At 41.8% G+C, this 23,548-nt stretch overlaps 2 protein-coding genes across 7 annotated transcripts in view; one reads left to right on the top strand and one right to left on the bottom strand.

Moving 5' to 3' along the window:
• Positions 1-23,548, top strand: part of LOC138742504 (large ribosomal subunit protein P2-like) — a 479,457-nt gene that overhangs the window by 145,159 nt on the left and 310,750 nt on the right. The gene's annotated exons all lie outside the window — the stretch shown is intronic.
• mrpl23 (mitochondrial ribosomal protein L23) overlaps positions 1-23,548 on the bottom strand; it is a 49,946-nt gene that overhangs the window by 23,825 nt on the left and 2,573 nt on the right. For all 6 annotated transcript variants that reach the window (XR_011344176.1, XM_069896821.1, XM_069896832.1 and 3 more), the window contains exons 2-4: positions 9,415-9,537; positions 8,380-8,462; positions 7,692-7,765 (exon numbers count right to left, since the gene is read on the bottom strand). Coding sequence is in view for 5 of the 6 variants with exons in the window: in XM_069896821.1 (XP_069752922.1) it covers positions 7,692-7,765; positions 8,380-8,462; positions 9,415-9,537 (280 nt within the window). In the remaining variant the exon portion in view is untranslated. The remainder of the gene's footprint in view (positions 1-7,691; positions 7,766-8,379; positions 8,463-9,414; positions 9,538-23,548) is intronic.

The raw sequence follows: 23,548 nt of genomic DNA, 5'->3' as shown, positions 1-23,548 counted from the left end.
AAAGTCTTGATCTCTCACCACTGGGCATCTCCTACATGGCAGATACTGCAACCACGGCGTGACAGCAAAATAAGCAAATGCTTTGTATGGTAGTTGGTGTTGCTCTGAATGATGTCCAGATTTTTGAATGTTGGTCCTGCAATGACCATCTACATGCATCTGCCTTGTCTTGTAAAAGCTGTCAGAAAACTCAAGCTCTGACCTATTCTTGTAGCAAAAGTATGTGTGCGACTGGCCCACTTATACTTCCAATCAGTATTGATCCAGAGAATTTCACAATCCCAATATCAATGAATGTCAAAGAGAAATGGTTAAATTCTCTTCTTGGAGATCATCCTTGCTGTACATTTTTCAGGCATAATAGTGTCCAGGCCATATTGTGTGCAAGACCAAAATGTTTCATTAAGTGAAAAGATGAAAATAAAATTGTACATTGTGTCTCATGAGGAACACTCTACTTATTATTATGGAAGGTTTACTGAAAAGCAGCTGAGAGTGGTTAGCAGATGACACTGCTCTACGCTGCAGTTGCATTATGGGACCAAGACAACCTGCCTTGAAGAACCACACAACATCCTTTTTACAAGGTGCAACTCCAATCAAGTTTTGACTTTCTCAGTTACGTTGCCACTTTTAGGGAGCTATAGATTTTTTTTATCCCAAGATCCCTCATTATCTCCCAGGAAGTTAATTTTTCCCACTCTGTCCACATCTGATCCCCTAATGATCACTCGATTATTCACCTCTGGTTTCTCCCTACCAACCAGCACACCACCCCCCCCCCCCAATCTAAAGTCCACAATCAGCTCCTTGGTTTTGATGACATTGTATAAGGTTGTTGTTAGTACATCATTCATCCAAATTTTAAATCTGCCTCCTGCATGCTGACTTGTCTACAACCCACCACTGTTATATTGTCAGCAAATTTGTAGATGGTGTTATTATCATACCACGCCACAGGTGTAAAGCGAATAGAGCAGAGGTGCAAGGACACAGCCCTGTGGAGGACATGTTCTTATCAATCCACACTGATTTTGGTCTGGAGGAGATCCAGGGTCCAATTACGCAGTGGGTTATTAAAACCCAGGTCTTGGAGTTTACTGATCAGTTTTGAAGGGTTGATGGTTTTAAATACCAGATTGTAGTCGATAACAGCATCCTCATTTCTGTATCTTTGCTGTCCAGGTGTTCCAGTGATTTTGTGTAGAGATAGTGAGATTTCATGTCATAGCTCTGTTGCTGCGGTAGGCAAATTGAAACAGATTCATGTCACCGCTCAAACAGGAGCTGAAATTTGAGATTGCTTTATTGTCATGTAATAGTACAGAACATCTAACAGGACACGAAATTGCCTTCTCCCTGCCATAAGGCAGACAAAGAGTCACCATTAGTGTAGCCTGGCGCCCTTACAAGAGAAAGAGAAGCAAACAAGACTCCCTTCAGAGACACTGAGTGTCTGTGGATTCGCCTCCAGCCCTCCCACAGCCTCTGCAGCCACATAGACTCCTGTTCGATTCATTGGCAAACTGAGCTCCAGATCCAAACTTCTGTCATGATCAGGAAGCCTTCATTGCCCAAGGCCCTTTGAGAGCCCTCCTTGACCTCAGCTGCCTGTCGAATCTTTGCTTCGATGAACCAGTCTCCAGCAGCCCACAGTCCATCTGGGTCCCCAACTGCAACTGCAAGTTTCCCGCACCTCAGCCGCTGAGTCCCTCACTGGTCCGCCACTGTGGTCAACATACTGTAATGTTATCTCCACTACTTCTCCTTCTCAACTAGAGGGGTATGTTATATGTAGATTGTGAAGAAAAAGTGGCCTCCTGACCTGTCTGGAACATTGTGGATTGAGGATGGTCATGTGTCCTCCCTGTCTGAAACTTAATTGGAAGTCACATCACCTGTCAATCAGGGTTGGACTTTGGCCATCCATTACTGCACACCTTGCCTCATTATTGGCTAGGTGCCCAGATCACAACCATAACGTCGAAGTACTCGAGATGGCAGAGGTCGACAGCATCGAGTCCACGCTGCTGAAGATCCAGCTGCGCTGGGTGGGTCACGTCTCCAGAATGGAGGACCATCGCCTTCCCAAGATCGTGTTATATGGCGAGCTCTCCACTGGCCACCGTGACAGAGGTGCACCAAAGAAAAGGTACAAGGACTGCTTAAAGAAATCTCTTGGTGCCTGCCACATTGACCACCGCCAGTGGGCTGATATCGCCTCAAACCGTGCATCTTGGCGCCTCACAGTTTGGCGGGCAGCAACCTCCTTTGAAGAAGACCGCAGAGCCCACCTCACTGACAAAAGGCAAAGGAGGAAAAACCCAACACCCAACCCCAACCAACCAATTTTCCCTTGCAACCGCTGCAACCGTGTCTGCCTGTCCCGCATCGGACTTGTCAGCCACCAACGAGCCTGCAGCTGACGTGGACATTTTACCCCCTCCATAAATCTTCATCCGCGAAGCCAAGCCAAAGATATATATGTATATATATATATATATATATATATATAAAGGCAATTCACATTCACTCTCTCTCTCTCTCTCTACCTCATGGTCCAAGCATTGGACATTGCTCCACACAAGGTCGCTACTGTGGACATTGCTGTGCCAAAGGAATGTGATAGATCAGTACAGGGAACTGGGAGTGTGTTTGAAAGACCTGTCCATAGAATGCATACACATGCATGAGCGTGTAGAAGATAGGCAACCACTGGTATCGGAGTCCAGCCTCGGTCCAATCTGAATGTCTATTTAGTTGTTTAGTAGTGGAGTAATTAAGTATTGTTTGATGTTCTCCCCTGTTTGTCTCCTGGATGTTCAATAAAGTTACCTGTAATTGTAACGATTGTGTCCAGACTTGTCTCTCTGTGAACTCACCGAACCTCCCAGGAGATACAAGTGACCCTGGATGTATGGCTTGTGGGTGGTCAAATATCCTCCCTGTCTGAAATTTATTCAGAAGTCACATCACCTGTCAATCAAGGTTGGACTGCGGCCACCCATTAGTGCACACCTTGCCAGGTCATGATTGGGTAGGAAACCAGATCAGAAGAGTATACAACATCAATGCATAGCACATTCTTTCTCTCTGCCCCGAACATCACTCCATGCCTCTCTGTGAACCCACTCAACCTGATATTCTTCCCAACCCAACAGGGTGTTCTTACCGTATTTAAGTGCCCTGCTACAGTCTGTTGCTCCTTACGGCCATTGCCAAGCACAGGCACCAACATCTTTGGCAGAGACTCATGGTTGCAGGATTTTAGCTAATGTGTAATGCCTGTACGGAACCATCAGCATAAGTACTAGGGATAGGCAGTTGAACCCTAAAGAGCAGGGCTGTGTCTCCGCACTCCTGGGTCCACACCAGCAGCAGCGTTGCCATAACAACAGCACCACCATTTTTTTTCCAACACCAGTCTCACCGCAGAGTCTCAAAACACTTCAACACTGTAGATGTAAGTGCCACTTGTATGCCTGCTTCCCACATTTCCCTACTACTCAAAAATAAATCTACTTAGGTCTTAAGTATATTCAGTGAGGCAGCCTTGACTGCTTCCTGGGGCAGAGAATTCCAGAGAGTTGACAGATTTTTTTTACACAGTAGGGGAATTAAGAGATATGGGCAAAAGGCAGATAGGTGGAGGTGAGCCTATCAGATCAGCCGTGATCTCAATGAATGGCGGAGTAGACTCGATAGGCCAGATGGCCTATTCTTGCTCCTATTTCTTATGTTTGTTTTTATTCACCTCTCCAAGAGAAGCAATTCCCCCACATCTGTCTTAAATCTACTCGCCTGAATCTTGAGACCATGTCCCCCCAGTTCAAGTCTTTGATGTCAATGGAAGTAACTTCCTCTCATAATTGTCTCTACAAGATTCTCCTCCTCCCCCACCATTCATTCTAAACTCCAGTGAGTACAAGTCCAAGGCCACTCATTCAGCAATAATATAATATACAACATTACGGTTAAGTGAGGGAAAGAAAACATATTTATCTCTTCATTCACAGTTGATGATAACCATTTAAATCCAAAGCCCACAAAACCCACAACATCGTGGGCCAAAGGTCCTGTACTGCGCTGTAATGTTCCATGTTCTATACGCTATAAGATCTACAGGTTAGTATACTGCACCATCCACACTACTGCTTTCAAAAGGTAAGTGGATAAATACTTGAATGGAAACAAAATTACAATGAATACAAAAAAAATCAGTGCCAGCAAATGAATTAGTAAATTTTGTGTTGAATGAATGTATTAAAGCATTTTATTCCTGTTTGAGACTTTTTCCTCTATACATTGCAGGAGAACCATATATAAAATATCAAAAATTACTCTGGCAACATCTTTTATCCTGTGAAAGATGTTGTATAAATTTGTTTTATTTTACCACACATGCCAACAAGGCTCTTCAATTACTTCTTGACAATGCCATAAGCAAGGAATGCATTTTCCCATTTTAGTCAAAAGATTTCATTCACTTTAATAAGACACAAAACAGACAAGGGAAATTATATCCACGTTTTTGTATACCCAGACAAGTATTAAAATGTAACTAAAAACAGATATTAAAATACTGTAAAGTATCTTGACAATGATGGTTTACATCAGGCACACTCCTTAGAAATGGTCAAATGAATATGGATATGCCTTCCAAAACAGAACTACATGACTTATGAGGAACAAAGTGACATCACAAAGAGGTCATTGTTTGTGGAAAGATCTGCATTCTTTTTCATTAGGATACAAGCTGGAGAAATTGCAGTAAAATTTGTTATTATGCCAAAATGGCACTTAGTAGTGGAAATGCAATTAACTACAGAGGATCAGTGACTGATAAAAAAGTACTGACAAGAATTTTGTTGTTTAAAATTTTGAAAAATCTTTAGGAAAAGCAAGTAAAATAGATATACAGTACATGATTCAGTAGTTATAGTGCTCTAAATCAACCCAATTTAACTCCTCTAACAATTAACATAGAGCAAATTATACATTTCTATGGAGTGCGCCACACAATTTAAAAAAACTACCTGCCCAACTCAGCCCGGTGGAAATGCTCTTGTAAGGCTGTGTGCAAGGTTGAATACTCATCAAGGACTGGTATTGAGAGGATTAGTTATATATTTAGACATGCATTCTTTCAGATAGAATGTTAAACCAAGGCTTCAATTTTCTCCATTCAGAGGGACATAAAAGATCCAAGGAATAATGAAAAATTTCCATCTATATTTTTGGACACTATTTGTGGTTCAAATGGTATCAAGCAGATTAAATGGCATTTTTCCTCACAGCTACCTACAGAAACTCAGCAGTCATAATGAGATTGCCATGTGTCCTTGCATAAAAATAGTGACAGCTCTCCAAGATAAATTCATTGGCTGTGAATCCCTTAGAGATATTGAAACCATGAAGAATATTACAACTTTTCATTTTTCTCATGGTCTTTTCCTAGATAACAATATTTCCCTAGATTTCAAAGTAGATTACTACTTCTTGAGCAACATCAACTTCAGTATAGTAATAATAAGGCTCTGTGAAGCAAAGTAAGTTCTTAGTTTTCCCCTCTGTTCTGATATCTCACAATGCAATTCCATAAGTTTACCATATCAGAGAACACTATTCCAGGGTTAAAGTTTTGGGAAATTGAATTTAATTTGCAGAAGTGAGTCAATTTCCTCACAACTTTTCTTCCCATAAAACAATGCTGCTGACCACATCAGCAAGTTGGCAGTTAGGAGAGATTTGAGAAACTTTGTACCCAATACAGTCAATGAGGACCAGTGACTCACTCAACCAACTTAATTCTTAATTTCTTGCTGTTTAGTGGTCTCTCAAACTCTCCCAATCCATTGTTCATTGGCATGTAAGGAAGTGAACAAGCATTACATTCCATCAACCTATACAGTTGGGAGCTTTTTTTTAAAAATCTGGGAGAAAAAGTTGTTTCCAAGAAAAAGTTGTTTGAGTGAAGAAGCCTTAACTCTTCATTTGCCATGATTTACATCGACTCAACTGCCAGAAATACTTAGAACCATTTTATGTCTAGCAAAACACTTCACCATATTCTTTGGTACCTTTCTCTTTTATTCACTTGATATGCAAACCACCTTGCAACATATCAGCCCAATCTATTTCACTCTATGACATGTTCAACTCGTTTTATAACGAATGCGCAAACAATAATCTTTCATTAAGAAATTACTTTTAAAATCTGTATTCATTTAAAATACTAGATTTGATCATTCAGAACATAATGAATCTTTAATTGTTCTAATCTTGGGGATAATCTGGAGAGAACAAGATATCAGATTGGAATAGTTCCAGCATCAAATTGTTCAGCGGAGAAGGCTAGTAATCACATCATGCCTATTTGAAAGCTATCTATCCAATTACCCTCTCACTCACTTTTATCCGATGGCATTGCATTTCTTTCCTTCTCAAGTACCTGTCCAACTCAGTACAGGAACCAAAGCAACAAAAAAAAAGTCCATAACATCTCAGGATGAATCAAATGAATCAATATCATACAATTTTGCATTTCCTGGTCTGTGTCTGTCATTTTTGGAATATACTCCGAAGGTCAGCTTTTCAGGGACAGAACCTGATGTAACTAACCATTACTTTACATCAGTGGTTCTCAGCCCTTTTCTTCCCACTCACAGACCACTTTAAGTATTCCCTATGCCATCAGTGCTCTGTGATCAGTAAGGGATTGCTTAAAGTGGGATGTGAGTGGGAAGGAAAAGTTGGAAAACCACTGTTTTAATTGTACCTCATGGACTCGTTATGTGCACGGTTTCATAACTCCAAAGGAAATGGGCCAATGGCAATTTTTCTCAAGCAAAATATTTCAGTAACAATTGGGTCTAGAGCAGTGGTTCTCAACCTTCCCTTTCCACTCACATAACCACCTTAGCAATCCCTTACTAATCACAGAGCACCAATGGCATGGGGATTACTTAAGGTGGTATGTGAATGGAAAGAAAAAAGTTGGTTTACATTGAGCCAATGCCCATTTTTGTAGGCTTGATGCATACAAAACCTACTGTCTTGGTCCATTCTCAATTGTGATTTCTTCCAGGAAAAGCCCATTATAAAAACTGGATTGGGATGTGCATTTGATTTTCTTTGGTATCAACTCAGATGATATGCAGCACTTATTTATAATGGGTGCAATTTAAGCACTTTCATGCTATCAAGGTGTTCAAGCTGAAACTTCATTTCCAACAGATCCAAATCCATGATGTGAAACAGTTCAAAATCAAAGCATGTGAAACAGAAATCCTCCCTCAATTTTAATACAACTAACATCTCCACAAAACAGGGTAAACCCTTGGATAAAAAGAGCAACAAATTTACTACGCATGATAAACAAACAAAACATTTTGTTAAAATGCAATGCATGTCACAGTTGTACTGCAAGACCCTTATTTAATAATTTACTTGTATTGTGTATGGAGGTGAATAAAGAAAGCATGAAAGGAAATAAAAATAAAACATCTACTTCTAAAGAAAGGTGCACATCATATTCCTCCATTATCAAGTAAAAAAGATGCTTTGTACACATGAAAATTTAGCCTCCACATTTTATCTTAAACACGAAGTCTGAAACAATTTGAAGAGGCAAATCACATGTAGTATTTGAGAGTTATAGCAAAGATGAAGAGAAGGTGGATTGCACTTACTAACTGAACATAGGCAACTTTATAATCTGGCCGTTTCACCCTCTGATTCTTATGATTTCTCTTCTTGTTAGTACCTAAAAAGTTACAAGAGATTATGAATAAACAAGGATTATATCTTTGCCTATTAATTCTGAAGAAAAATTACTAATATTACACAACATGTTGACTGTGTAAACTGCACCTTTGTGTGCTGTTTTAAGTATCTAACTATTAAATTCATTATTGCGTCAGTTGGTTATCTTTACTTCCAGATAGATTTCTCAATTTTCTTGTTTCATAATGCCAAACAATAAATCCAAATCCAAGAGGCAAGCTAAAAATGATCACCATTCTAAGAGAAAGAAAGTGGACAAAAGCAGTAAATTTTCTCCCTCCTGACTCTATCCATGACTCCAACAAAAATATAATTTTGTGACACCTGATGTAAAATGGATTCAGTTCCATGCCCCCTGTCTACACACACCAACTGAATAAGCTTAGATATTTTCATCTGGGCAGAGATGTGGTTCTCATGGAATTGTATCCCAGCAATCAGCACACTGGAGTTGGATTTTAAAAAATGGACAGAAGGTCTGGGACACCTAGCAAAATCTCAACAAAAATGACCAAACCCAAGTCAATATTTAAATAGAACTCATCAGCACAGGAGATGAGCTATTATTTTAAAATAAATATTAACTGTACTTACAGTATTGTATCCTGGTCCTTACTGCAGCCACTGGAACATTGTAGATGCCCTGAAGGTAATTTTTCACATCAGGTTTTGTCATCCTGTACAATGCAGGTTAGAAATACAAGGCTATTAAAATGGTAATGCTTGAGGAGAGAAAAAAGGTCAAAGCTTCCGCACATCCAGGTCAAATGACCCCTGCCATTTCAAAACAGAAGACAAGAATTTCACACCTTAATTCCAGGTGCCCAGTTTACCAATGTACACCAAGTTATTGGCTGACTGGCATTGAATTACCAGAGAAATTTATTGGTAATATTATTAAATGATGATATGCTTATACCTAACCGCATTAGCTCCCAGTTTTAGATTCTTTAAATTGAAGCTTAGACTCCCCCTTTTAATAAATAGATCTACAATTCTTTCAAAGCTCTCTTGAGCCTTCTAGTGGATGAACCTCAGCATTGTAGCATTAAAGTGCCAGTCATATTCAGTTGTTATTACACAACGTCTTGGACTTGCAGAACTACTACATGCCCATGACATTCCAGGTGACTAATGCTACTTTGCTGTTGGAAGCATCAACATTGCAGGGATACACTCAGGAACCTCAGGATCTTACAGCAGACAGACATCCATGACGTTGGGTTAGATACCACATTCATTTGATGATGTTGATTGAAACCTACTCACCTCTTTCAAGATAATAAAAGGTCAGTCCAATCACCTCTCCAGATAAGTGCAGCAAACTGATTCAAGCTTAACATCAGACCACAATCTAAAGATTTGCATTATGTTGGAACCGTCCAGCAGCTTTAACTTGGTTAAAAGCCCCCTAAATGCTGCCCAAAAAGCTCGGGTGCAAACACAATGTACCAGCCAAGAATAATTCTATTTACAATAAATCAGTTTAACAGTCATCGTGAGTCAGTAGTTATGGTTGAGGACTAGTTCATCCTCAGTACAAGAGCTCCAAGAGAAGGAAAACAGCAGATCCACCTAATGTTATAATGCCCCGAGTTTTGCTGTTTGGGTCTGTCCCCTCCTACTTACTCCATGGGAATCCTAAACTGGACTGTATCCTCTGGTTGCTCCTTCCCAGGCCTCACAAGTGTCATAAAGAAGTTGGTTCGAAATATCCTGAGTTGAGGGTTTCCATGTTGATACAGTGGATAGCTGTAGAAAAATAAGATTTACAATATTACAGAATTACAACAAGCCTGCATTGTTTGTTCATTTTGTTGACTTCTCTCTAATAGCCCCCTGACTTTAGAGCAAGGCAAGCCAAGAGGATATCTTCTGCTCAGTAATTAACCAACAAATAAAACCACACCAGTGATCTGGTTATTTATTTAATTATGCGGGGCATTACATTCTTGCTAAATGTTAGATTTCTCTGGACTACAACTGGAGTTGCATTTTCAAAGCAGCTTGGGCCATCCCTAGACTTGAAGCATACTTTACCTCTACACATGGATCATAATGTATTGTCCTGTGCATATGGTAATGATGTGGTTGCAGTCTGTAGTCCTGAGCAGATCATTTACGTTACAAATTCTGACTTCTTCTGACATATTCCCTTTTCAAGCATGCTTTAAATTTAATAGTCTGCATAATTTTCCTCAATCATCTCGCCTTCTTCCCTGCATCCCCTATTAAAATAAATGGGCTTGTAGATATTATGCTACATCCAAGCAGACAGCTAATTTTTCTAGTGTGAATACTGGGTGCAATGTCAGCACAATGGAGCTGGACTCCATGGGGAAATCGAGCATTGAGATATATTGAAACAAGCAGCATTAGCCATCCACCAACAATGTTTGGGATGATCATCTTCAACTAGATAAGCTTATTAGTTCTTGACTCACTGTATAACAACTATTAATTGCCAGCAGTTGCATCTTGAACCTCAAGCATTATTCTCCAAAACTGATGTCAACAGAGCATAAAGATTCAGGAAATACAGTGGAACAGTTAGCACTGGTGATGATAGGCCACTAGATTGCCAGAGGTGTCCTCTAAGGTTGATACCAAGCCCATGGCAGTTTGGAAAATAAGTTCAATCTTAGGAAGAGAAAGCAGTCATACTGCTTGCAGAATGGTCACACAACAGAAAAATGAATTTCAAGTTGACTGTGGTATTGTGTTTTGGTAAGAAAAATAAGGTCAAATAATCCTCAGCAATAATATAAATGGGACAAAAGAGCAAAGGGCTCTGAGAGTACAGATGCACAAATCAGCAAAAGGAGTAACACAGTTAATAAGGTCATGAAAAAAAACAAACCGAGCACAAGGAGGATAGAATAAATTAGATGTTATGTTAAACTTGTATTGAACCTTAGTTAGACCACACAGCATTAGGTGCCTGTTCTGATCAGAATATTAAGTAAAAGAATATAGAGGCCCAGGAAGGATACAAAAAATAGATTTATAATGACATCAGAGCACAAGGTCAGACTTATCAGGAAAGAATAGAAACAGAGCTATTCGCCATGAGTTCGAAAAGAGAAAGCTGAGAAGTCATCAATATGACAGGGCACCAAGGGAATTGAAAGGTTAAGAGGATCATGAGGAAGACTAACTCACAGCTGCAGGGAGTAACTGAGGTGAATGGTAAAAATGCACAACATCAAAGCAATCTTGGAGGGAAGGCACAGAGGCTTATCGTGACAGAATTAGATGTACAATGAAAGAAGGTTCATGGAGCATGAACGTCAGGATGGGATGTAGTCTACATATAACATGCATTGTATGATGTTTCTTCTTTGGCTTGGCTTCGCGGACGAAGATTTATGGAGGGAGTAAAAAGTCCACGTCAGCTGCAGGCTCGTTTGTGGCTGACAAGTCCGATGCGGGACAGGCAGACACGATTGCAGCGGTTGCAAGGGAAAATTGGTTGGTTGGGGTTGGGTGTTGGGTTTTTCCTCCTTTGCCTTTTGTCAGTGAGGTGGGCTCTGCGGTCTTCTTCAAAGGAGGTTGCTGCCCGCCAAACTGTGAGGCGCCAAGATGCACGGTTGAAGGCCATATCAGCCCACTGACGGTGTCAATGTGGCAGGCACCAAGAGATTTCTTTAGGCAGTCCTTGTACCTTTTCTTTGGTGCACCTCTGTCACGGTGGCCAGTGGAGAGCTCGCCATATAACACGATCTTGGGAAGGCGATGGTCCTCCATTCTGGAGACGTGACCCATCCAGCGCAGCTGGATCTTCAGCGTGGACTCGATGCTGTCGACCTCTGCCATCTCGAGTACTTCAACGTTAGGGATGTAAGCGCTCCAATGGATGTTGAGGATGGAGCGGAGACAACGCTGGTGGAAGCGTTCTAGGAGCCGTAGGTGGTGCCGGTAGAGGACCCATGATTCGGAGCCGAACAGGAGTGTGGGTATGACAACGGCTCTGTATACGCTTATCTTTGTGAGGTTTTTCAGTTGGTTGTTTTTCCAGACTCTTTTGTGTAGTCTTCCAAAGGCGCTATTTGCCTTGGCGAGTCTGTTGTCTATCTCATTGTCGATCCTTGCATCTGATGAAATGGTGCAGCCGAGATAGGTAAACTGGTTGACCGTTTTGAGTTTTGTGTGCCCGATGGAGATGTGGGGGGGCTGGTAGTCATGGTGGGGAGCTGGCTGATTGTATGATGTATGATTAGATAATTCAGCTTCTCTCATATTTATTGATCATTCAACAAGCCCCCACTTCAATATGAATCCTAAAAATGTTTCATCTAAAGTCCCCACAGTGCCATGCTGCACTGCAGCTTGAAGTTCACCATCAACCCAACAAAACAGAATCTCTCGACCATGGTACACACACAAAAACACACAATACCCAGTACACACCAATCACTTAAACAGTCAAAATAAAAAAGGTGCTCGCTGGATGGCCGAATCCGGAGTGGAACCCTGGAGCCACATTTTCGAAAGGGTGTTTTTATGTTGGGCTGCACTTTGCGGCCGGCTCCATCTGAGGAGACAAATCTGAACTTGTCTTTTTATAAAGTGGCCGAAAAAGGCTGCTCCTGCACCATTTTTATGACGAGCGGTGACTCGTAGCATCCTCAGGAGCCGATGGAAGTGGAGCAACTGTTGCCGTGGCGCCACCCATTAACATAACGGCATAAATACGCAGCAAGCAATGGCTGTCTTCATTACCCATAATCCCCACACAGCGGGAGCCGCTCTGCGAAGCACAGAGCAGTTGCAGCTACGGGTATTGAGGACGGCCATTGATCATTCTTCTGCCTGACGATGCCCCTTCAGCTCAGCACTGGAAGCGGAGAAGTGGCCGATTCAATCCCATGCAAACATGCAGGAAAATTCTGACGGACACTTTCACCCCCCTCCTGTAATATTAACCATTTAAGTTGTGTGCGTAACAGAAAGTAAACATTGCTAAGAAAGTTTCTTCGTAATCAGTCGTGGGCTGACAGCATCATCACAACGTCATCAACCCACCCTACCCATCCCCTTGCAGCATCAGTACATTTGTGAAGCAAGGTGGAGTGCTCTACTCCACTGTCGGGACTACCCCCTGGAAGGATCGGAGTCATTAGTAGAATATTTATGAAGGTAGTCAGCAACATTAGGGCAGAGAATCTCTGCCTTAACAGTCACTTTTTTTTAACTATATACAGGGCACAATAAGTCCTCGAGTAGAAGGCCTCACACACTCCTAAACATTCTTAATTATTCTGTTATTCACTTCCTTTCATCTCAGCTCTGGCATATTGGTCTATTCATGACCTTCCTCTTGATCCATCACTGCACATCCCATTCATTTTCTACTCCCAGTTAGTCACTTGCATTGGTACCACAATGTTAAAAGTACTCTCGTGACATCATCTGTTCCTACAACATGACCTAGTTCAGAAAGGCTTCCTCTTTACTTCCAGCTTTTACCTCAGCCCAATCCTCATCAACTGCATCCTGCTGTTCCTCTCTTCCATTGCTCTCAATCCCCCCCCATCAAGCCAATCATAATTTAAAACAAATGTAAACATTATTTATCTGTCAAAAAAAACACAACGCTTAAGAAACTCAACAGGTCAAACAGTGTCTTTTATATAGCAAAGTTAGAAATAGTTAACTGACATTTTGGGCTTGAGCCCTTCATCAAGATCTGGAAAAATGTTGGGAGGCATCTGAATAAAAAGGTAAGGGGGAGGTGTAGGAGCATGATAGCAAAAGCAGGAGGCAACAGGTGGAGAAGGGAGGGAGGGCACAGCAATAAGCAAGGGGATGAGGGATGGCTAGGTGAATAGAGAGGAAAGGGGGTTGAGGCCTGAGGGAAAAAATACAGGAGAAAGGGAAAGCAGGTTAGCAGAAACTGGAAAAGTTTAAGGCCATAAGGCTGGAGAGAGCCCAAATGGAAAATTAGGTGTTGATCTTCCAATTTACACCAATCTTGGTGGGATAGTACAAAGCCATAGTGAGACATGTGGGAGTGGGACACAGAACTGAAATGATCGGCTACTTGGAGGTCCTTATCACTGATGCGGCTAGAGCAAAGGTGCTCAGTGAAGCAATCTCCTAGTCTGCGCCCAGTCTCTCTGGTGTAGAGAAGGCCACAAAGGGAGCTTCACTTGAAAGGCCTGTTTGAGGCTATGGACTGTGGTGAGGGAGGATAAAGGGCTCAAGCCCAAAACATCGGTTATATATTTTCATCTTTGCTATATAAAGGACTCTATTTGACCTATTGAGTTTCTCCAGCATTGAATTTTCACCTTGATGGAAGGAGAAGAAAAGAAAAGAATGGACTCAGTAGAATTTCTGGTGTATTTTTGTTGAATGACAACATTGTCTAACTGAATTAATGCAACCTAGATTGTATAACTAAAATGGATGAGAGGGGGGGGGATGGGGGGGTGGCTTGGGAGGAGGGAGGGGGGAGGGAGAAAAAGTCACTGTAAATGTGTGGAAAAGAAAAAGTGTATATCATGGCTATTGTGATTTATGGTGTGAAAAATAAAAAATTAAAAAAAAAAAAAAACCATGGTGCCTACAGATTTTCATGTTTTACTTCCAGGTGAGGGAGGAAGTGTAGGCGCAAGTGTGGCATCTCCTGCAGCCACAGGGGAAGGAGCCGGGGTTGGGGGGAGGGGTGGAATTTGTAGGAAGATATGAGTGCATGAGAGAGTCACAGAGGCAGTGGTCCCTATGGAAGGCATTATTTATCTGTTCTTTTCCAAATTTTTATACAATTATGAAGATAAATGTTGACATGATTAACAAGTCAATGGCAGTTGGCTGCATCTATCACCTTGCTCAAAGGAATACAACTAGCCAAGAGGCTAGGTGATGGATTCGCGAGGAGCGATCAAAGGAAAGGCATGTGAAGCAAGCTCAGCTAAAATTAGTCGCAAATGGCAAAGCCTCGGTGAGACACAGTTATATCAAAATGATGACTGCAAAGCTTCAAATAGATCATTATGAAAATATTATCAAATTAAAGTAACAGGAGCCAGCACACAGGCTAAACAAGACAAGTCAACATGAAAAGTGAAATGACACGAGTGAAATCTGGAGCACATTTATCTTATGAAATTCCTTTTAGGAAATAGAGCAGCCTTCAAGATTTCCGTATCTGCTGTACCAAACCATTCAACACCTGTTAGCTAAAATTAAAAAGTATAATGCAGATGTCCTCAGGTAAACAGAATACAATCGAACAAGTTACAATAGAAAGAACGTACAAAGATAAGCAGTGGCCGAACATTCTCTTTTAACTAGTGTAATTAAAGCCATAGAACATTCACCAGATATGCATTTATAACAAAGGACAATTAAGAAATGGGGGTGGTGAGAGCCAAGGGAAGCCCACAATTGCATTCAAACAACATTTTTTTGACAGTGGAAGAGGTGCTATTATTGCAAAATTTAACTTGTGTACTTTGAACTAATTATCAAAGCAGATTATTCCCTCACATTATTCCCTTTACAGTCTCTTCTTGTATTCCAATTCAAAATATCTTAACCACAGTGAACAGCAAACTGGGAGTTAGCTTATTGAATGAGGGTTTCAGTCAGTACCGTGCGTATCGCACCGGGTTTGTTTCAATTATGAATATGCTGAGCCCAATTTAAGAAGCAAATGTATTTAGCCTTTAGAGGAAAAAAAACACTGCAGATGGAGAGACTAATTAAGGACATGGTAGTTTTACAAAGAAAATAATGATCTATTTCTCCTCTTTCCAGACACCAAGAAACCAGATTTTCATCATCATACAGCATGAAAAGATGCCCATAGGCCCAACTTGTCCATGGTGAACATGCCCTCCTACATTAGCCCCACTTGCCAACATTAAGACTCTCCAATCCCTGCCCATTCATCGAGTTATCCAAGTGTTTCTTAAGGAAGCTAACGTACCTGCCTCTACCATTTTGGTTGCAGGTCACACCACGTGCCCACCACCTAGTGAAAAACTGTCCTCTCTTATAACTTCTAAATCCTAGCCCTCTCATCTTAAATTCTACTCTAGGAAAACAGATTGCCATTAATCATCTTATCTATGCCCCTCCTGGTTTTACAAATCTCACCAAGTATGCAGATGATACAACGCTTGGTGGTGTTGTAGATTGTGTAGAAGATTGTTGTACGTTACAATAGGATGAAGACAGGATGAAGAGTTGGGAAGGGAAGTGGTAGTGGAGTTCAATCTGGATAATTGTGAGGTGATGCACTTTTGGAAGGTTGAACTTGATGGCAGTACTCCGGTTAATGCCAGGATTCTTAACAAAATGGAGCTACAAAGAGATCTTGAGGACAAGGTCCATAGATTCCTTGAGATTGACACACAAGTGGATAGGGTGAAGATGACGTATAGTGCATTGTCCTTCATTCGTCAAGGTAATGAATTCAAGAGTTGTGAGATAACGTCGCAGCTCCATAAAACTTTGGTTGGACCACATTTAAGAGTATTGCGTCAGTTCTGGTCACCTTATTGCCAGGAAGGATGTAGTTGCTTTGGAGTGGGTGCAGAGGAGATTTACCAGGATGACATCTGGATTGGAGAACAAAGCATTGATCAAGGTTGAAAGACTTTCCTCTCATCCTCCAGAGTTTTTCCTGTCATCTGCATGTTAAAAATGTCTGTTAAGGCCCCAATAATTTTCTCCTTGCTTTTCTACAATGGGATGCATGTGGCCAGAGATTTAACCAACTTGACATGATGTAATACCTCTTCACTACTGATGCAGACGTGTCCTTGGCAATCATTAATTACTTCTCACCTCCCACTGCTACTTATCCTGCTCTACAGTAAACATATTGCTCCCAATGCATAAACAATCTTCCCTCAAGAGGTCACTGCAATATCCAGTACTTTAATGAGGTAGTCAGGATACATCAGCTTTTTGAAAGAGGCAATACAGGTGTGGCCTGAACAACCACTTATTATCTATGATCTAAAATTTGAATAAGTAATGGAAATCTGCAACGAGTAATGAAGGGTGTCCAATGCTCCTCCTGCAGAATGTGGGAAGTCAGGGAAAATTCTCGTGTCCCGAACTATGACTTCTGTGGGATGTGCGTGCAGCTGGCCAGATCAAGGAGCTGGAGTTGTAGCTGGACATGCAGTGGAGTATTCGGGATGCACAGATAAGAGCTTTCGCGAGGTGGTCCCGTTGAACGTGTAGCCAGGGAGTAGCTGGGTGACCACCCAGAAAGGGAGAGGATGTAGCCTGAGAGGGCAGGAACAATGTTTAAAGCAGATAGATTCTTGATAAGGGGGTGAAAAATTACTGCAGGCAGATGGAAATGTGGAGGCGAGGTTAAACTTGGATCAACTCTGGTCTTGCTGTATGGTAGAGCAAGCATTTGGGACCTGCCCCTACTTCTAGTTCATGTTTGCTTCCCTAATAACCTTTCTCAAGCATATCCCACTCCTTTTAGAAAATTACTATTAAATAGAGTTCTACCGTGCAGTCCATCGCAGATCACAATAGCTGTCCGTTTCTTAATTGACAGTTCTGCACCCGATAACTACCTATCTATTAAAAGTCAAGATAAACAAGTTTACGCATCCATTAAAAAGGGAGCAATAAACCAATTCCCATTATTGTGCAGGTTGAGGCCAGTGAGGTTCAGTTCATACACAGTTTAATTTAGAACAGTTGGCAGATGAAAAGCTTTTTTTGGCAATAGTCCACTCACAGGAATGGCCTCTCACCATCTGGATTCTTTTAAAAAGCCAGAGTTTTGTTTAATTATGAACAGCAGCATCCATTTTTCACCTTAAAGCGAGAAACATTGAAGGGGTGGGCTGGGGTTGATGGCAAAATAATTGGGGGAAAGTAATTTTAAAGCACAATATTAACGTTCATTAACAACAAAAACCTATTGCTTTGGTATCATGCAAAGACCGTGAAATCTGTGGGCAAGCACTTCAGGGTCACTCCAGCAAACTAATCATCAATCAATTAATTCTGAACTATAGGTCAGCAATTTCTTTATACTAAACTAATTAGATCATTAGTGCAATATACTTGAGACAAGTCTGCTGTAGAAAAGTTAACAATTTTAAACATAATTTCTCAAAGTATTTCTAAAAGTTTAAAATTTATGGCAATTCTCCTTGAAACAACAATAGCTCTAAATAACAAAACACTAAAACAGTCTCTGCTTTACTTTAATTCCATCACACCATCAGCATCTCAATTCATGCCGTCTACTCACAGAGCATATACATTCAAAGAATCTTTGATAGGTACATGGATTAAGTAAAATAGAGGGTTACGAGAGTGTGGTAGGAAAAATTAGATTGCTGTGGAGTAAGTTTACATAGATCGGTACAACACCATGGACTGAAGAGCCTGTACTGCAATGCAATGTTCTGTTTTGTATCGTCTTAGCCATGCACATGGATAGTGTATGACCTAAATATGGCCATCGTATTTAGTAATAAATAGAAATCTAACATTCAGACAAGAAGTAATTTAATCTGAGGTTCTAGCATGTGTGGATCTGCTTCAATGGCAACCCCTGCTGACAGCATGCCCAATGACAGGATCAACTGACACATCTGTAGAATTAAGGAATGCAGTTCTTAAATTACTGGAGATATGTTTGAATCTCACCATGGCAGCTGGAAAATTTAAATTCAAGTAACAAATAAATCTGGAATTTAAAAAATTCAGCATCAGATGCATGAAACCAACAAATTGTACAAATGCAGTTAAGTTACTGGTGCAGTACAGGCAGCATCCAATGTAAAAGAACCAATACCGAAATTACCAATATCCTACAAACACATTGCTGTCATTGCGTCTGAATCCTACCTTTTTGTACTGATTTGTGCCACATTAATTAACTTTGTTTCAAATACTACTGGTTTGGACCACAAGACGTTGCAGAGGATAGTGAAGTCAGCGGAAAAGATCATTGGGAGCTCTCTTTCTACCATGAAGGACATCTACAACACTTGATTGCAGGCGAAAGCCAATAAACATTGTGAAGGACTTCACACACCCCCTCATGTAAACTGTTGTTCCTTCTGCCATCTGGGAGGAGGTACCGAAGCACTATGGTCTTGCGTCCAGATTGGGCAATAGTTTTTTTTCCCCCCCAAGCCATCAGGGTCCTGAATTCCCAGAACATTTGTGGATAGTATACAGTGGACTTTTACTGTATACATCTTAATAATTTATGTGTTGAACTTCTATTCTAATTATATTATATAGATATGCTCTGTGGTCCTGGAAAAATGCTATCTTATCTTTACCATGCAAGCATGGTAAGAATGGTAAATAAAGGCGACTTGACTTCAGATGAAATGCCTTTACACTCAAAGTCCTTTCAGAATCTGGTAAACTTTTTTTTGCATTTGACTTTTTTATACTCCAATTTTACCTTTCTCTTATTTATTTTTTGCTTTGGTTTATGCACTGTTTCTCTTTCTGCAATGGATTCCCAACCTCTACCTTCATAGTTTAAATCGTTCCCAATAACCACAAACAATCCCCTGAGGACAATGATCTCAGTCCTGCTCAGGTGCAGATGGTCTGGTTTGTACTGCTCTCACCTCCCCAGAACCAGTTTCAGTGCCCCTGGAATTTGAAACCTTCCTCTCCTGCACCACTATTCTGCTATTCCTACTCTGAACCAGCAGGTGGCACTGCTAGAAATCCTGAGATTGCTATCTTTGCAGTCCAACTTTTTGGTAAATTTTTTGTCATTTTAAGTAACAGTCAACAACTATGCAAAATGTCAAGAAATCCATCTCTTCCTCCCCCTGTCAAGTCTAATTAAACCAAAATGATAAAGAAAAATCCCATAATCAGTTCGTATAGACATGATATTACCACAATATTATAGCCTTTACAGAGGTCTGCTGTCTAGTCAGAAGTGATCACAACCCTATGGTGGCATCAGTGAAGTGCCCTATAGGTTCTAGATAAGGCTGCCAGATTTTTAGGAAGCCGTTATATCCTTTCCTAAGACTATACGTGATCTCTTCAAGGGGAATGCAGCTGTTAATTTCTGAAGACCACTTATAAATGAGGAGAGGGAGTCAGATTTCCATGTCACTGCTATACATTTACTGGCCACACATAAGGCAATTTCTATGAATTTAATTTGGAAATTAGTTAGCAGTCTACCAACACCTGTAAAGTTCCCCACAAGACAAAGCTCAGGACAACTGGGAAGGTGACTCCAATTATCTTAGTTAGGATATCACAAAGGTCATATCAGAAGGATCTCACTTAGTGCAAAGCCAGGTAAAGTTTAAGAAGGAAACAACTCTATACCACACCTAAAGCACATCTCTGACAACTCAGGTTTGCATTGGTGTAAATTCTGTGGGGTGAGGTATAGCTGATAGAGAAAATTATAGTGAACCATCTATACCTGGCATTGATAGTAGCCAACAAACTTCCTTGACATAGATCTGGCCAGAGTTGTTCATCAATTGTTATTTTCTAAATCTGAATCCTATCTCACTCTAGATTCATGCAAACCTGGTGTTGGGCCCTCATTCATCAGTAAAAAGTACATTCTACAAATAAATTTACATTCATTTCCTTTATAAGGCAGGATTTCCACATCAGTAGTCCCTGTAAAGTCATTTCAGGGCCCAAGGATCTTAACTGAAAGTAACAAAAGAAGGTCTTATTGGGTAAGCCATATTTCTTCTTCAACTGTTCAAATAACACAAAAAGTCCTTTTTTGCAGTCCAACTTTTCAATTCATCTCCTCACACTCAAATTTGGCCTGAGCTCAGCATGCTTGGTCATTAGCTGGAGACAAAAGAAACTGGAGGTGCTGGCATATCAAGCAAAAAAACTGCTGGAAGAACTCAGGAGGGTTGAGCTGCATCAGTGGGAGAAAAAGAGTGGTCAACGCTTTGAGTGCACCCCTTCAAGATTCATAGTTGTTAGGCCTTGAGTTAGCGAACAAAGAATCTGGACACTTCCTCTTTGTGGATGCTGCATGACCCACTGAATCTTCTCTGTGTTCACATCAGAAAAGAGCATCTGCAATTCTTATGTTCCTCCAAACTGGAATTACTGATCTCAATTCAGAAAAATTCCAATCTCTAACTCAAGATTATTGCTAAACATAAGCAAGCAAAACAATAGGCTAGGATACAATGTCTTATTTGAACTGAATACATGCAACAGTGAGGAGGAGGTGTAAACAAGTGCCATTCGCGATGAAAAAGATAGTCAACCCATTAAAATCACAGTCCAGTAAAAATCCTAAAATCCAGTCCGCTCAGGGATTGGATCAGTCTGCATTTTCAAGTCTTTTGAATTCTTGAGCAGTACGTTTAAAATCAAATTTAAAGAGAATAAAGAAATGAACAGGTAAATTTTGAACGAAACATTTTTTCATATAAAAATGCAAAGTACCAAAAAGTAAACAAGTTTTTTTTTTCTTACATTTCTGCATGGTCGTTTGTTGCCACTATGCATCTGTGATGCTTTCACACTCAAACATCACTCAATTTCAAAAGTTTGAGAGTTTTCGAGAAGTCGGGTGGCCCAGATCTCTGGCATACAGATTTTTGGACTTTTACTGTACACAAATGAGTGACCATGGTGGGATGGGGAGGAGGACAAATCTTGGCTGGAAATCTCCAATATTTTCTGTTTTTCTTTCATATTTCTGCCATCTGCTATTTCTTGCCTTCCAAATAAAGTAATTGTAATGAATAGGATCACCATTCAAACAGCAGCTATCCACCCAGAACACTCCTCAACACACAGGTATCATTGGGCTGGATGGGAAATTCAAGAGCAAACCAACTGTCCACCAACTCATCTCAGACTGCCACTCTTGTCCAAGTTCAACTGACCAGCACCAGGTGGCACCCAACAGACCCGTCAACAACCATCTATTGGCTCGCACAAAAAAGATTTGTTAAGATAGCTCTAGCCGTAGCAAAAAAATGTATTATGTCAACCTGGAAATTGGAAGATAATTGAAAATACAACAATGGTATATAGAAATGAATAAATGTATTCCATTAGAAAAAATAACAAATAGTTAAGAAATAATATTGAAATATTCGAACAAATATGGGAGCCTTACATTAAATACAATAGCGAAAACCTACCGGGGACAAACATTACCTAAGTTGATGGATGGAGAAGGAAAGAAAAGAATGGACTCAGTAGAATTTCTGGTGTATTTTTGTTGAATGACAACATTGTCTGACTGGTTTAATGCAACCTAGATTGTATACCTAAAATGGATGAGGGGGGGTGGGGTGGGGGGGTGGCTTGGGAGGAGGGAGGGGGAGAAAAAGTCACTGTATATGTGTGAAAAAGAAAAGTGTATATTATGGCTAATGTGATTTATGGTGTGAAAAATAAAAAATTTTTAAAAAAAACAACCATCTATTGGCTCAAATTACATTAACCACGTACCACCAACTTTCTCATTTTTAACCCCAAGTTACAATTTAATTATGGCATAATATTTGTCACTGATCTTGTTGATTAGGGTCAGATTTAGAGCAGGAAAACAGACCCTTCGGCCCAATGTGACCATCCAAGCAATCTGTCTACCCTGGATTCTTAGCGAAACGCCAAGATTGTTAAATATAGCCCAGAAGAATTCAGCTTTTCTGTCTCCAAACGTGATCCCATTCCCTAGTGTATGGATTCCCAGGTAAATACAATTCCAGAGAAAAGAAGGCTCACATCAGGATGTAGAGGACACAGTAGGGAATGGAGGGTGAGGTTGCAGGAAAAGGCGTGGGACATGGAGGAAGGTGGATAGGATTGGGGGGTGGTGGAGAAGGAATAACTAGGAAGAGGCAAGGGTCAGGGAATGGGTGGATCGAGTGAGGGATGGAGGAAGTGAGGTGAATCAGGCAGGGGAACAGAAGTGGTGTGACGAGGGGACGGAGGGGTGAGGGGGAGAAGGGATGGATGGGGTAGGGAGGGTGGGCAGAGAAGAAGGAAGGGGTGGAAGGGGAATAGAGGGATGGGGAAGTAGGAAAGGAGGTGGGGAGAGGGGGAATGGAGGGGGAGGGGGATGGAGGGGGAGGGGGAATGGAGGAGGAGGGGAATGGAGGGGGAGGGGGTTATAGAGGGGGAGGGGGATGGAGGGGGAGGGGGGATGGAGGGGGAGGGGGGATGGAGGGGGAGGGGGGATGGAGGGGGAGGGGGGATGGAGGGGGAGGGGGGATGGAGGGGGAGGGGGGATGGAGGGGGAGGGGGATGGAGGGGGAGGGGGATGGAGGGGGAGGGAGGAATGGAGGGGGAGGAGGAATGGAGGGGGAGGGGGAATGGAGGGGGAGGGGGAATGGAGGGGAGGGGAATGGAGGGGGAGGGGAATGGAAGGGGAGGGGGGAATGGAAGGGAGGGGGGAATGGAGGGGGAGGGGGGAATAGAGGGGGAGGGGGGAAGGGGTGGGGAGGGGGGAAGGGGTGGGGAGGGGGGGAAAGGAGGTGGAAAGGGTGGGGAGGGGGGGAAAGGAGGTGGGAAGGGGTGGGGAGGGGGGGAAGGAGGTGGGAAGGGGTGGGGAGGGGGGGAAAGGAGGTGGAAAGGGGTGGGGAGGGGGGGAAAGGAGGTGGAAGGGGAGGGGAGGGGGGAAAGAGGTGGGAATGGGGGGAGGGGGGAAAGGAGGTGGGGAAAGGGGTGGGGAGGGGGGAAAGGAGGTGGGAAGGGGTGGGGAGGGGGGGAAAGGAGGTGGGAAGGGGTGGGGAGGGGGGGAAAGGAGGTGGGAATGGGGTGGGGAGGGGGA

The sequence above is a fragment of the Narcine bancroftii genome, chromosome 1, assembly GCF_036971445.1.
Source record: "Narcine bancroftii isolate sNarBan1 chromosome 1, sNarBan1.hap1, whole genome shotgun sequence".
Taxonomy (NCBI): Eukaryota; Metazoa; Chordata; class Chondrichthyes; order Torpediniformes; family Narcinidae; genus Narcine; species Narcine bancroftii.
Note: the sequence above shows the minus strand (reverse complement) of the source record. Positions and strands in the feature narration are given on the sequence as shown.